Source organism: Haliotis rubra, unplaced genomic scaffold (genome assembly GCF_003918875.1).
Source record: "Haliotis rubra isolate DU_JTF1 unplaced genomic scaffold, ASM391887v1 Scf1194, whole genome shotgun sequence".
Taxonomy (NCBI): Eukaryota; Metazoa; Mollusca; class Gastropoda; order Lepetellida; family Haliotidae; genus Haliotis; species Haliotis rubra.
The window spans coordinates 138,578-152,732 of record NW_025765108.1 but is presented as its reverse complement, the minus strand read 5'-3'; the positions used below and the strand labels follow the sequence as shown (position 1 = coordinate 152,732).

General features: G+C 42.5%; 2 protein-coding genes across 2 annotated transcripts in view; one reads left to right on the top strand and one right to left on the bottom strand.

The window, feature by feature from the left end:
* Positions 1–14,155, top strand: part of LOC124261415 (integrin alpha-4-like) — a 123,362-nt gene that overhangs the window by 94,513 nt on the left and 14,694 nt on the right. Inside the window, exons 2-5 of the mRNA XM_046695733.1 lie at positions 8,460–8,580; positions 10,072–10,187; positions 12,352–12,558; positions 13,886–13,934. Of these exons, the coding sequence (XP_046551689.1) occupies positions 10,086–10,187; positions 12,352–12,558; positions 13,886–13,934 (358 nt within the window). The 5' untranslated portion in view covers positions 8,460–8,580; positions 10,072–10,085. The remainder of the gene's footprint in view (positions 1–8,459; positions 8,581–10,071; positions 10,188–12,351; positions 12,559–13,885; positions 13,935–14,155) is intronic.
* On the bottom strand, positions 6,565–7,642 carry LOC124261433 (mitochondrial ribosome-associated GTPase 1-like). Its single transcript, XM_046695754.1, has one exon. The coding sequence runs from the start codon at positions 7,547–7,549 to the stop codon at positions 6,581–6,583; it is 969 nt and encodes a 322-aa protein (XP_046551710.1). The 5' UTR covers positions 7,550–7,642; the 3' UTR covers positions 6,565–6,580.

Below are 14,155 nucleotides of genomic sequence, written 5' to 3'. Positions count from 1 at the left end.
AATTGCAAGATGGGACACAATACACCACTGTTAGCGGCATTTCAACCATACCAAGAATCGGTCTTTAGCCGTGTTCTAATCACATCAAAACTGGGCACAATAAGCCGCCCTTAGCTGTACACCAATATCAAGATGGGCACAACACCGATTTTAGTATCATTTCAACCGTATCAAAATCGGGCACCATACGCCGCTTTTAGCGGTATGCCGGTCCCATCATATCAAAATGGGGCACAGTATTAACGCTCTATTAACCATATCGGTGTAGGCCATACAAAAATAGGCTTCCCAGATCAAGGGAATCGAGCGTAGTCCCCACAGTGACGAGCCAACGCTCAAACCACAACGTTACCTTGCCGACTCTAGTGAGTGAGTGAATGAGTTTAGTTTTACGCCGCCTTTAGCAATGTTCCAGCAACATCACTGCGGGGCACACCAGAAATGGGCTTCACACAATATACTCATGTGGGGTATCGAACCCTGGTCTTATGTGAGACGAGCGAACGCCTTAACCACTTGGCTACCCCACCGCACCCTGCCACTCTAAGGTAACAATTTCACGTATAAGGGGGAGCGGTGGGGTAGCCTAGCGGGTACAATGTGTTAAGCCCATTCTGGTGAACCCCACCGTTTAAAAGCGGCGTAAAACCATACCCACTCAGATTCAGTAAAAGGAAAACTCCGATAGTGGCACTTTAAAACTGGTCTTTTCCTTCCGCTGCAACGGTCAAGGCTTGTCTGACTGTGGAGAAATCCTCACCTCACTCTGGTCTATGAAGCTTCAGCTGTATAGATCGGTTTCGCTGCATAACGTCACATAAAAAACAATCTTATTTCAATCCAGGGTTGTTATCTCTGACTTCAAGTCCCTTGTGAGGAGAACGTTTAAATTTTAACTGACTTACAAAGAGTATTCCATTATCTCTGTTTGAAGGTGAAACAAACAAAAAGCAACAAACGATAAGAACCCCGATCTTTCGTTCAGTCAGTCGACTGTATGTCTGGAGCGACTGCAGCAAACAAGAAGATTCATCACACGTCGTAGTCTGATGCTGTGGAGATGAATGGCGGGAAATTGCAGCTGCCGAAGGCCACTTCGTTTTGCTGTTACCGTGGTGTTCACACTGCCAATTTACTGTATTTGTCTTGTCCATCACTGTTTTGTTTCTTTCCAATTTGTTTAACGCCGCACTCGGTATTATAACTGTATGATTGGGGTCTGTTAATGACTCATTCTGTACAAGACAATCCAGTGATTGACATCATGAGCATCGATCTTGTCAGTTGGGTTAAGTGGGTGAGTAAATGAGTTTAGTTTTACTCCGCTTTTAGCAGAATTCCAGCAATATCACGGCGTGGGACACCAGAAATCAGCTTCACACATTGTACCCATGTGGGGAATCGAACCCGGGTCACCGGCGTGACGGGCGAACGCTTTAACCACTAGGCTACCCCACTGCCCCTAGTTGGATTTAGATGACATGCTTAAATCAAGGAGTGTGTGTTTATCATATCACAATGGAAGCCAAAAGCAAGTTTCCATCACGCATCGTATTATATGTTTGATATGACCTTGTTTTTTTTTATGATTGTTACAGCGGTCCGGTAGATTTTCGAGTCTGGACCAGACACACCAGTGGTTGATATTGTGAGCAACATCAAAACGTTGCGTGAGTGAGTGAGTGAGAGAGTATGGTTTTATGCCGCTTTTAGCAATATTCCAGCAATATCACGGCGGGGGGACACAAGAAATGGGCTTCACACATTGTACTCATGTGAGGAATCGAACCCGGGTCTTCGGCGTGCGTGCGTGCAGACACACGCTGTAACGTCCATGTTAACTAATCAGAACAAATCAGATGACTACACGTAACTACGCCGTTGTATTAAGAACAGTCGCGGTTGCAAACCAGTGATTGATATAATGAAGACCGTGCCATGCCCTCGGGACCCGATGACGCCCAGCAAACCGATCCCCTGAGTTGTCTCATTTGACAAATTTGAGTAGATAGGTGAACTAACTGCTACTATAAATCATTATGGATTACACTCTTTGAGTACAGAACAAATTTTATTATTTTGGGGAGTTCCTAGACTTGCACAAGTCTCAAAGGTAATAATTATAATTTAAATGATAATTTCTGAATAAAATATAAATAGAAGAGTGGAGTCCTTGTTCTGTACTTTGGGCGGTGAGGTAGCCTAGTGGTAAAAGCGTTCGCTCGTTACGCGAAAGACCCGGGTTCGATTCCCCACATGGGTACAATGTGTGAAGCCCATTTCTGGTGTCCCCCGCCGTGATATTGCTGGAATATTGCTAAAAGCGGCGTAAAACTAAACTCACTCACTCACCTTGTACAGTCCCCTTTTCTAGACTTGCCTCTTTATAGGATAAAATTACTATACATCCATGGGTTTAGGACTCAGTACAGCAAGGTTAGAGAGTTCCGTCCTCTCCGGGATTCGAACCCACATTCTCAGCGTGGGGCACCAAATCATCAGTCCCAATGCCAGCGACTTAACCCATTGCGGCTTCGATAAAAATTGCAGTATGACAACTGGTAGTCCTTATGTGTACTTTGTGTACCCTACTGCCCCTGGGCAACTGGGGCGGTGGGGTAGCCTAGTGGTTAAAGCGTTCGCTCGTCACGCCGAAGACCCGGGTTCGAATCCCCACATTGGTACAATGTGTGAAGCCCATTTCTGGTGTCCCCCGCCGTGATATTGCTGGAATATTGCTTAAAGCGGCGTAAAACCAATCTCAGTCAGTCAGTCAGTCTGGGCAACTTGGCCTACTGCTTTAGGTGCATAATTGAAATGTCACATGAAAAAATCGTTTCTTAACCAAATTTTGATATATTAGGGGTGGTGTCGGTTAGTGGAAGAGTAATGAGAAACAAAATGTATATCTAAACAACACTACCACTCCACATCTACACTTACACGTCATTAATCTCACTCACAATTTACATACATCACTGATATCGACTACCGTGATACACGCGTTATTGATCGTGTAACTCTAATAACTAGTGGTGGTCGCAACGGTCGCAATGACTAAACGACCAAGCAATCGATCATGTTTTCTCATAATCGAACACAAACAATTCTGGAACACTTGCTTGCATTAACAATATTTTTCACAAGGATGGTTTTGTCTGTTACATTTCATAAACATTACAAGCTCGTTCCAAGTCAGGATTGAATTTATCTGAAAGACTCCAGGAAATGTATGTTCCTAACATACTAGTCATCCTTAAAGATGTTAAATTTGCACATGCATTTTGTGGAATTTGCAAAAACACTCATAAGAACTACATGTTGTTTCTTTGTTTTTTTGTGCAGTAACAAACATAACCAGAAAATTTGATCAATTATGCTGACCAATTATTTTCGATGATTGATCGGTTGTAATGAACCAATCATCAATAATGAGATTTTATCCAATTCCCAGCACTACTAAAAACTACCTCAGGTACAGCTCCACAGTTTAAATCTCCTGATATCAAAGGCACAATGTCACACATTTTCGACAATGCTTTGGCCTATATTATATATATTGGGGCATATGCACTCACTTTAGCTTCCTATTGATGCAATAAAAAATTTATTATCCCTTACGACTTGCCTGAAATCGATAATTGAAATTTCGAGGCGAACAGCCTCCAAACAGAGAACACTTGCCATATATGCAATGTAAACAATTCGTACATCGAAAACTGTTGCACCCGGTGTTGTCGTATTTCCCGAACTGGTTTCAATCCCAAGTTCTGAGTAGGATATTCGTAAAGAGCGCTCCAAGGGACATAACTCTATGGGATTCGTTTGAAATAATGTCCGGCTGGTAGAGGGCGCGAGAGTCGATTTAATGCAACGTTGCATTAACTCAAACTTTTAAATTTAATTTTGTAATCTAATCTATTCTTTTGGAATAATTTCTATGGTAGTTTACCCGAGGGCGGATAGTTAGTATTTTTGAGAGAAATGCATTATTCATTTTTAGAGAAGTGTGGTGTGATATAGTGCCTTTAATGTATGACCTACAAGAAATGGACAGCCTGGCCAGGGCCACACTATGCATATGTTAGCTGTAGAGCCCGTTCCATGTGGGGTTCAGTATACAGCACACTAAGCCGTTTCACACCCAGTTTGTAAATGTTGTGACCTTTGCAAAGGTCTGGTGGGCTATTTATGGCCCGTATGTATTAGTTTGATCTACTGACCGTAACACAGAGCTGGATATCATCGCCGACTTGAGTCCTCTATTTCCGACAGACGTATTGAATTAGAAGTGGTCACTGATTTCATGCTATCATCTATTCAACGCTTTAGGTTTGTGTTACCTATGGGGGCGGTGGGGTAGCCTCGTGGTTAAAGCGTTCGATCGTCACGCTGAAGACCGGGTTCGATTCCCCTCATGGGTTTAATATATTTCTGGTGTCCCCGACGTGAAATTTCTGGAATATTGCTAAAAGCGGCGTAAAACTAAAACTCACTGTTACCTTATATAGCTGTGCAATTGGCGGAGTGATTCACTGGTCTACGAGCCAGTTGTCGGTCATTTTACAGATAGATCACTTTTCAATTTACCACTGGTCTAGTCGATCTCACAGTCCCTGAAGCACATTATTTTCCATTCCGCCTTTTTAGCGAAAGGAAAGCCATTATTGAAGCAAGTGTAGGAATGGAACTTTTTATTTAGGTCCCAATTATATATATTCAGAGATTAAGCGTCAGCCTGCTACTCGTCTGAACTGCGGAAGTACTAGTCTAGTTTCCTCAGTCTAACCGAGATACTAGTCTCCTCAGTCTAATTCGAACTCGTTCACACCGTCTCTATCGTTCTCTCCATCTGTGTGTCCATCTGACTCGGTCTACTATTGTGAGTGAGTGAGTGAAAATGGTTTTACGCTGTTTTTAGCAATATTCCAGCAATAACACGGCGGGGGACACCAGAAATGGGCTTCACACATTGTACCCATGTGGGGAATCGAACCCGGGCCTTCGGCGTGACGAGTGAACGCTTTAACCACTAGGCTACCCCACCGCCCCACTAATCCCCATGAAGTATGTCTACTAGTCCACCACGTCTACTATCCTCCTGTCTATGTCTACTAGACCTCATCATGCGTCTACTGCCTCCATGTACAAGTCCAAGTTAGCTGTGTATACACCATGGTCTACATCTACTAGACCCATTATTTAACTGTCTAATATCTTCCGCTTCTTTGAGAGGCATTTTAGAAGTTGTAAAGATTAATGAAAATGTTAATAACGGTGTTAGTACCTACACCGAAACGTCGCACTCATTGCAATAAAGTGAGTGAGTTAATAATCGAGTCTGGACCAGACAAACCAGTGATCAACAGCATGAGCATCGATCTGCGCAATTGGGAACCGATGACATGTGTCAACCAAGTCGACAAACCTGACCACCCAATCCCGTTAGTAGCCTCTTACGACAAGCATTGGCTACTGAAAATCAATATTCTAACCCAGACCTTCGAGGGTCCATTTCAATAAAGACGTTGACTGTCCATAGAACTTGGTTTTCCTACTATCTTCCGGTCTAAATATTCTAATCGCAACACGGTCGGTGGGGTATCCCAGTGGTTAAAGCATTCGCTTGTCATGCCGAAAACCCGTGTTTGATTCCCTAGAACTCACTCACTCAAACACTCTAGTCCAAACATCTTAAGGTCTAATTCTACTAGGCATCATTTATCTACTATTGTCTACAGTACATGTCTACATATTCCTCACCACCCGTCCACCATAGTCTACAACCCTGGTCTGATCTGCTTCGTTGAGAGAGTGAGTGAGTTTAGTTTTACGCCGCTTTTAGCAATATTTCAGCAATATCACGACGGGGGACACCAGAATGGGCTTCACACATTGTACCTATGTTGGGATTCGAACCCGGGTCTTCAGCGTGACGAGCGAACGCTTTAACCACTCGTCTACCCCACCGCCCCTCTGCTTCGTTGAGATTTATTCCATGGGAAGCTGAAAACACTTAGCCTTCAGAGGGTTAAAAGCTTTCAGATTCAGCTGATATGTCGAGAAGCGGTTGTTGTCATCCTTCCTTTCTGAACAAGTGTGTTCTCTGTCAAGGGAAAAAAAGGTTTCCGTAAAAATTCCCTGCACGAAGTCATGAAAAGATGTTTTAGATATTTTGCTAAAAATAAATGCTTTTAAACAGAAAGAAACAGGCTTATGCAAAGAGAAACAGGTTTCAGTAAAAATTCTTTGCACTAAGTCATGAAAATTTGTGTCAGTCTGTTTTTATGGTCAATTCTTTTTAACAGGATGAAACACACAGTATTAAAAACCATGATCAAAACAATGTAGTTGCGTTACAAATAAAACTGAAGCTGAAGATTTGCCGTATGTGTCAAACAAAATAATAGTAACTAAAGCTTGACATTTCCCATCTGTGCCATGAAAAATATAAAAGAAGGTTGACATTTGCTGTCTGTGGCTCAAACTGCCTGTTCTGTCAAAAAGAAATATTGTATGGACAAAAGTAACCATAAGGACATGAAGACACAACCGAACAAACCATTGGCACAGGGATGCTTTAATTCAATCTATCCTCATCAAGGAAAGTTCTGCCGAAAGTTCCGTCTCTGTACGCACGAATCATCAGCTTCCCTGCCTCTTTGAAGTCGGGTCTCAGTTTGTAGGAATTATTGGAAAAATCACGAACTTTCAGCACTTTCTTATTTTTTATGGCAATATGAGCCAACACATCTAAGATATTGTCTGTAGCTTTGGGAATTCCGAAAACTTCGGTATATGCGAAATTGCGCATCTTGTTCATCCTGAACAGCAAATAGTCTGCTATGGTTTCCTCTTCAACTAAACAATCTGGTAGACATGCGCAAAGAGCAAGTCTCATGCCAGTTTCAACATCCGGGATTTGCGGAGTAAATATTCCTGGCGTGTCTATGATGTAGACCGGCGGGTCAGCGTTCACTTTGATCTTGTTAGCCACACTTTTGGTAATTCCAGCCTCTGCGCCTACGGCAGCAGCCCGACCCTTTCGTTTTATGTTCGCCCATCGCACAGTGTTTATAAAGGTCGACTTTCCTACATTAGGCACTCCTATCACCATGATATTGTATTCATTCAATCCCTTTCGACTGAATCGGGGTCTGGATTCCGTCAGGTTGATAATAGCAGGAAGGATTTCGCTCTTGAGAAATTTGCTCTGCTGAAACTGGCGGAGATCTGTGAAATAAACACTGTCGATGCCTTCCGAACTCAAACGGGTTTTCACGAGAGATTGACGAGATGTGTCAAGGTCGGCGAGATCTAGTTTGTTTAATAAAAGCACGTGTGGTCTGAGTCTTAAAATGTCTCTAAAACGAGGGTTACGGCCTGAGAACGGTATACGCGAGTCATGCACCTCGATAACACAGTCTATATCTTTCAGCGTGGCTTGTATTCTTTCCATGCCTTTGTACATGTGGCCAGGAAACCAGCGTAAAATGTCCTTACTGGGCAACGTGAAGGCTTGGCGGAACATCCCTGCGACTTGCGCCATTTTCTGCCTTTCTCCCTGTAACGTTTAGAATCCACAGTTTCGTCTGCTTCCACGCAGACTTCGAGAGCACATGTCGTGTTGTTTGTTTGAAAGCGGAAGTGGCTACAAAGGGACCTTACTCTATCTCAGTACGATAGTGTGACACGAGTTGCGTACCTTGTACTGAGTGTGTGAAGCGCTCATAAAATATATCATTACACCACGTTAGGCGACACTTCTTTGTACAATCTGTCGTGCTTGTTTTGTAGGGTTGGGTTTTATTAATATATATAATATAGATAAAAGGAAAAGTGAAAAACGTTATATTTTGTGACCGTGCCATTGAACTGTAGTTTTCTGTATCCCTTTGAGCCAGTCACCTATGCTTGTCGTGAGAGGCGACTAACGGGATCGGGGGGTCAGGCTCGCTTGGTTGACACATGTCATCGTATCCCAGTTGCGTAGATCGATGCTCATGCTGTTGATTACTGGATTGTTTGGTCCAGACTCGATTATATACAGACCGCCGTCATATGCGAAGTTTTATCTTTACAAGCTGAATTTGAACAGTTGTGTAGTTCTTTTGCGTGATATTACTTGATGCGTTATGTTGTTTTGCTTTCTTTCTTATTTTCATGTGTTTTTGGTTTGTTTTCTTTTTGTCCATTAAAATGTCAATTCTTTGTAAATTTATTCTCTGATAATTTTTCGAGGAAGTGTACTTATATACTGAATAAAGACTTCACTTACGCAATTGTCAACGATTCGTTTTCTCTAAGTATCACCTATAGCTAGTCACTTATGGTTGAGTGAATGTTGCTTACAACGCCTTGTACTATGTTGACATTTTGTGGCTATATCAAGCACTATTTGGAAAGAGCATTGTGAAATGTGTGTAAGTGTGGTGTACATTGTAATGTTTGTGTTGCAGGATGTTGATAGGGGCTCCGTTAGCTGACGACGCAGACCTCCCTGAACTGGACCGCCCGGGGTGCTGTACAAGTGTTCCTGGGCCTACAACTCGTGTGAGAGAGTCCCGGTGGATGATACAGGTGAGAATGAGTGGATAATTCAGGTGAGAGTCAGTGGATGATTCAGGTGAGAGTCAGTGGATGGTTCAGGTGAGGGAGTCAATGGATGATTCAGGTGAATATCAGGGGATGATTCAGGTGAGAATCAGGGGATGATTCAGGTGAGAGTCAGTGGATGATTCAGGTGAGAATCAGGAGATGATTCAGGTGAGAATCGGGATGATTCAAGTGAGAATCAGTGAATGATTCAGGTGAGAGTCAGTGGATGATTCAGGTGAGAATCAGGGGATGATTCAGGTGAGAGTCAGTGGATGATTCAGGTGAGAATGGGGGGATGATTCAGGTGAGAGTCAGTGGATGATTCAGGTGAGGGAGTCAGTGGATGATTCAGGTGAGAGTCAGTGGATGATTCAGGTGAGAATCGGGGGGTGATTCAGGCGAGAGTAAGTGGATGATTCAGGTGAGAATGGGGGGATGATTCAGGTGAGAGTCAGTGGATGGTTCAGGTGAGGGAGTCAATGGATGATTCAGGTGAGAGTCAGTGGATGATTCAGGTGAGAGTCAGTGGATCATTCAGGTGAGAATCAGGGCATGATTCAGGTGAGAGTCAGTGGATGGTTCAGATGAGAGTCAGTGGATGGTTCAGGTGAGGGAGTCAATGGAAGATTCAGGTGAGAATCAGGGGATGATTCAGGCGAGAGTCAGTGGATGGTTCAGGTGAGAATCAGGGGATGATTCAGGTGAGAGTCAGTGAATAATTCAGATGAGAATCAGTGGATGATTCAGGTGAGAGTCAGTGAATGATTCAGGTGAGAGTCGGTGGATGATTCAGGTGAGAATCAGGTGATGGTTCAGGTGAGGGAGTCACTGTATGATAGAGGAGAGAGGATCACTGTGTGTGTTTCAGGTGAGAAAGCCAGTGATTCAGATGAGCTAGTCACTGTATGATTCAAGTGATAGAATCCCTTTGTGTGATTCAACGTGAGGGAGTCGCTGCATGCTTAAGGTGAGGGAGTCACTGGATGATTCAGTTGAGAAAGTCTTGTTAGTGGTTGAGGCGAAAGAATCACTTTGGATGATTCAGGTGATAATGTCGATTTACTCTGTACTAAATCGTTGCATTTTAAGAATACAAAAGGCTGAAATCCATAGTTAAATCCTGGTTTATATTATCTATTTGTATTACCTATTCAACCAACACGTAATATGTTTTGTTTGTTTGTTGTTTAACGTCGCACTCAGCAATATTCCAGCTGGCGGTGGTCTGTAAATAATCGAGTCTGGACCAGACAATACAGTGATCAGAAGCATGAGCATCAATCTACTTAATTTTGATACTATGACGTGTCAACCAAGCCAGCGAGCCTGACCACCCGATCCCGTTAGTCGCCTTTTACGACAAGCATGGGTTACTGAAGGTCAATTCTAACCCGGATCTTCACAGGTAACATACACGACGAAACCGCTGGCAATGAAATTGTAAGAATGATCTCATCGTTTTTGTATTTCCAGGAAATATCCGCCAGATGGTGCCTAAATGGAAGAACGTCACTCTGCACCATAGTAAGAATAAACAGTGGCTGGGTGCGACGTTAGACGTCAACATGGACGGCGACAACCGAGTCGTGGTGAGTTGCTTTTACTGTTGTATATCTCAGCCCGCCGCAGTCCAGGGTTCGATTCCATACATGGGTACAATGTTTGAGTCCCATTCCTCGTATCCTCCGTCGTGGTATTGCTGCAATATTGATATGAGCGGCGTAAAACTAAACTCACTTACACACTTTTGGGGGGATATATGTCGCAGCATCATTCACTAGTTGCACTAGTTCACGTTGCTATTACACAAGTCTCATTATGATTAATCTCGAATTACCATGACTGACTCATATGTAGTACAACAGTGAAAATCTGGTAATCATTACTCCACCGCTCGAAACTATTTGCCTAATATGGTATTTTCCCCCACGAACGAACTTAGCTATGTTGCGCGCACAGTTTTTCCGATCTTAAAATAGCCATGTTTGAAAACCGGCTAATAGCAATTGCGTGGTCATTATGTGCCAACAGGACAACATATTGACATTTGGTTTTTAGGCAATGTTTAACGCCGCACTCGGCATTATCCCACCTATATGGCGGTTGTCTGTAAGCACAGGCAAATTGTAGCGCACTTAGGGTTGCGCAACAAAGAGAAAATGACCAGTCTTTCCATATGCTTCGCTCGCATATGGAAAGACTGGTCATTTTCTCTTTGTTGCGCAACCCTAAGTGCGCTACAATTTGCCTGTGCTGTAAGTAACCGAGTCTGGACCATATAGGCCAGTGATCAACACCATTAGCATCGTTCTACGCAGTTGGGATACGATGTCATGACATGTGCCAACCAAGTCAGCGAGCCTGACCACCCGATCCCGTTAGTCGCCTTTTACGACTAGCATGGGTTGCTGAAGACCAATTCTAACCCGGATCTTCACGGGATCTAAATATTGACAGATAAAGACTTAGAAAAGTGTTTTGCGAGTTGTGGCAACTGTCGGTTGTGTAATTGACATTTGGAACATTGGAACTAAGTAGTGGGGCCAGACATTCACGTTTTGATTTTTGTTTTAAAAGTTTTATTTATTTTTTGCGACATTGTGATTTTTTTAATCTCGTTCCGATCTTCACATCGTTGCAGCTATAATGGTCAATGTCATCAAAGTTTTTCACAATGCATTTAAGCATCCCCACTGAGTCTGCTTGACTGAATAAGATGACATCTGACATGCCCGTTTTTTCTTTCGAAGACATTACGTTATTTTTTGGATATAATTTGTAGATTTTTAAGAACATTTAACAAACTTAATTTACAATTTTTACAATTATGTTCTCAAGAAACCCAAAGCGCAGAAAAACTGACATTTGTCTCAGCTATAATGTCTATAAGAAGCACTTCATTGGAATCAGGAAACAGTATTTACCATTCCATCGTGACTGACTGTCAGCTCCGATGTGGAAAGTAGTGTTTATAGATTCGTTTATACTTTTTTCTTGATTCGTCGGCTCCAGAATAATTTCATTACGTCCTCAATATTCGAGGGAGCTTCAGATAATTGTGGCTCTATTTCTTAGTTTGATAGTATTTATGAAATTTTCCGCACATATGGAACCAACGACTGAACGGTTTCTTCGTCATGGATGGATATTTACTTTGTTTCTTTTTTCATTTCCATTTAATCAAATTGGACATTGATTGGTGTCTGCGTTCGTTACACGACAGGAACTGAAAGGCCAATTATTTTTAGGATGTGTTTGTTTGTTGTTTAATAACGCACTCAGCAACATTCCAGCTATATGGCGGCGGTCTGTAAATAATCGAGTCTGGATCGGACAGTCCAGTGATTGGGATACGATGACATGTGTCAACCAAGTCAGCGAGCCTGACCACCCGATCCCGTTAGTCACCTTTTACGACAAGCAGGTTGCTGAAGACCAATTCTAACCCGGATCTTCACGGGTATTCTTGATCACGAAGAATTTCTTATACGTTGTGTTTTCGTAGTTAGGTAAGAGACCTCATCGGAAGAGGAAGTGCATTAACAAACTTGAAACCCGTTCAATACTTTTTCACAAACTTACCAAGTGCTGAGATTAAGTGTTTGCCCATACGGTAAATATTAGAGTGTTCATCGCAATAAGAATAGTGACCAAATATTTGAATCATTTTTGGGAGCCTCACATGTAAAGATTTCTTACGATCTTTTTCTGGATGAAATGTTATTTCCTAATTGTTACTCTGTATTTTTACAGGTTTGTGCCCCGAGGTGGAGGGACAGGGAGTTTTTTGTTCAAGGTCATGAGTTTATGAACGGACTATGTTACGAAGGCAATAGTCAACTGGTGTTTAACGAAAGTAGTTCTTGGCCGGTGCTGGAGTCATTCAGGAAGCAGATTCATACGCATGGACACTACATGTACGGCATGGGGGCTATGGGGTTTTCCGCGGAGTATTCCAAGGTACGGTCAGTTTGAACACACAGTGTGGTTACGTGTTCAAATATTGAAAAGTGTGTGTGTGTGTGTTCTTTGTGTGTGACTCCGGGGTCTCTGGGTTGTGTGTTATGTTTTGTGGAGGGTAAGTATGGTAGTAATTACCTTTCACTTTGCCAGGGAGTTGGGTTTTTTTAATGCCCCGGTTTTTACTTATTTTTTACTGTTAAAAGAAGAGTCGAGCCTTTCTTTTCACAACACATTTTTTCATTTACAACATCTCTAATGGAAAACCTAATTTTAGAAGAAAAACCAGGAGACAAATTATCTTTTTCTACTGTTCTACTCGATCTTTTTTCCAGCACAAAACACAGAACTACACAGTCGGACTTCAATAAGTTTTACTCCTAGGGTTTATAAGAAATATTTGGATTGTTTTGGTCCCTGTGCCTTGTTTCTTTCTTGTCTGTCTATTTCATTTCTTTAAATATGCTGAGGTACAAAAGAAAGTACAAAACTGGTTATTTCCCAATAACCAGTTATTCCCAATAAACTGGTTATTTCCCAAAATCAGTGTTTGTGAAATGAATGTCAAAATATATTTACGTTGTTTGTGTGAAAATAGTCCCAAAGCACATTGGGACAGTGGGGTAGCATGGTGGCTAAAGCGATTGCTCGTCATGCCGAAGATCTGGGTTCGATTCCCCACATGGGTACAATGCGACTTATGGTGTCCCCCGCCGTGATATTGCCTGAATATTGCTAAAAGCGGCGTGAAACCATACTCACTCACTCACACCGAAAGCACCAGATTTTTAGTTTCTTTTGAACGCCAGTTTAGCTCTTACTCTCGTAGTTGATAACAGATATAGACTAGTGAGGTTCTAAATTGCTGGGGCGGTGGGGTAGCCTAATGGTTAAAGCGTTGGCTCGTCACGCCGAAGACCCGGGTTCGAATCCCCACATGGGCACAATGTGTGAAGCCCATTTCTGGTGTCCCCCGCCGTGATTTTGCTGGAATATTGCTAAAAGCGGCGTAAAACCAAACTCAGTCAGTCAGTCAGTCTAAATTGCTCTCCTCCACAACAACGTGACTTACATACCCGACATACAGCAAACCCCCGCTAACCTGGACCCCGTTACTTCGGAATCCCTGTTTTCAGGAAGATCACCGTCATAACGTCTACTATTATACTAATAACATAAATCACGATTGGTTCTTACGGAAATTGGGAAAGGTATTGTCCAGAATGACGAGGTTTCACTATATATCATATCAATTTCATCTTAATCATTCTTGATTATGTACTTGATGACAATGAATTATGACATATTAACCATTACAATGTTTCAGGACGGAGAGTTTCTAGTGATGGGATCTCCAGGGCTTAACGATTGGACAGGTATCTACAATCTTGACACCGTATAAACTGGAACCTTGTTTTTCAAGACACCCTTTTGAATCCTTACTTTTCGAAAGAATATTACTTCAAACGTACCCTTTGGCGAAGGCCATTCTTCCATATTGCAAAGAGATCCGTTTGTCTGGAGTGTATGATGAAAGCTAAAATCCTCTAGATTAGTGGGGGCGGTGGGGTAGCCTAGTGGTTAAAGCGTTCGCTCG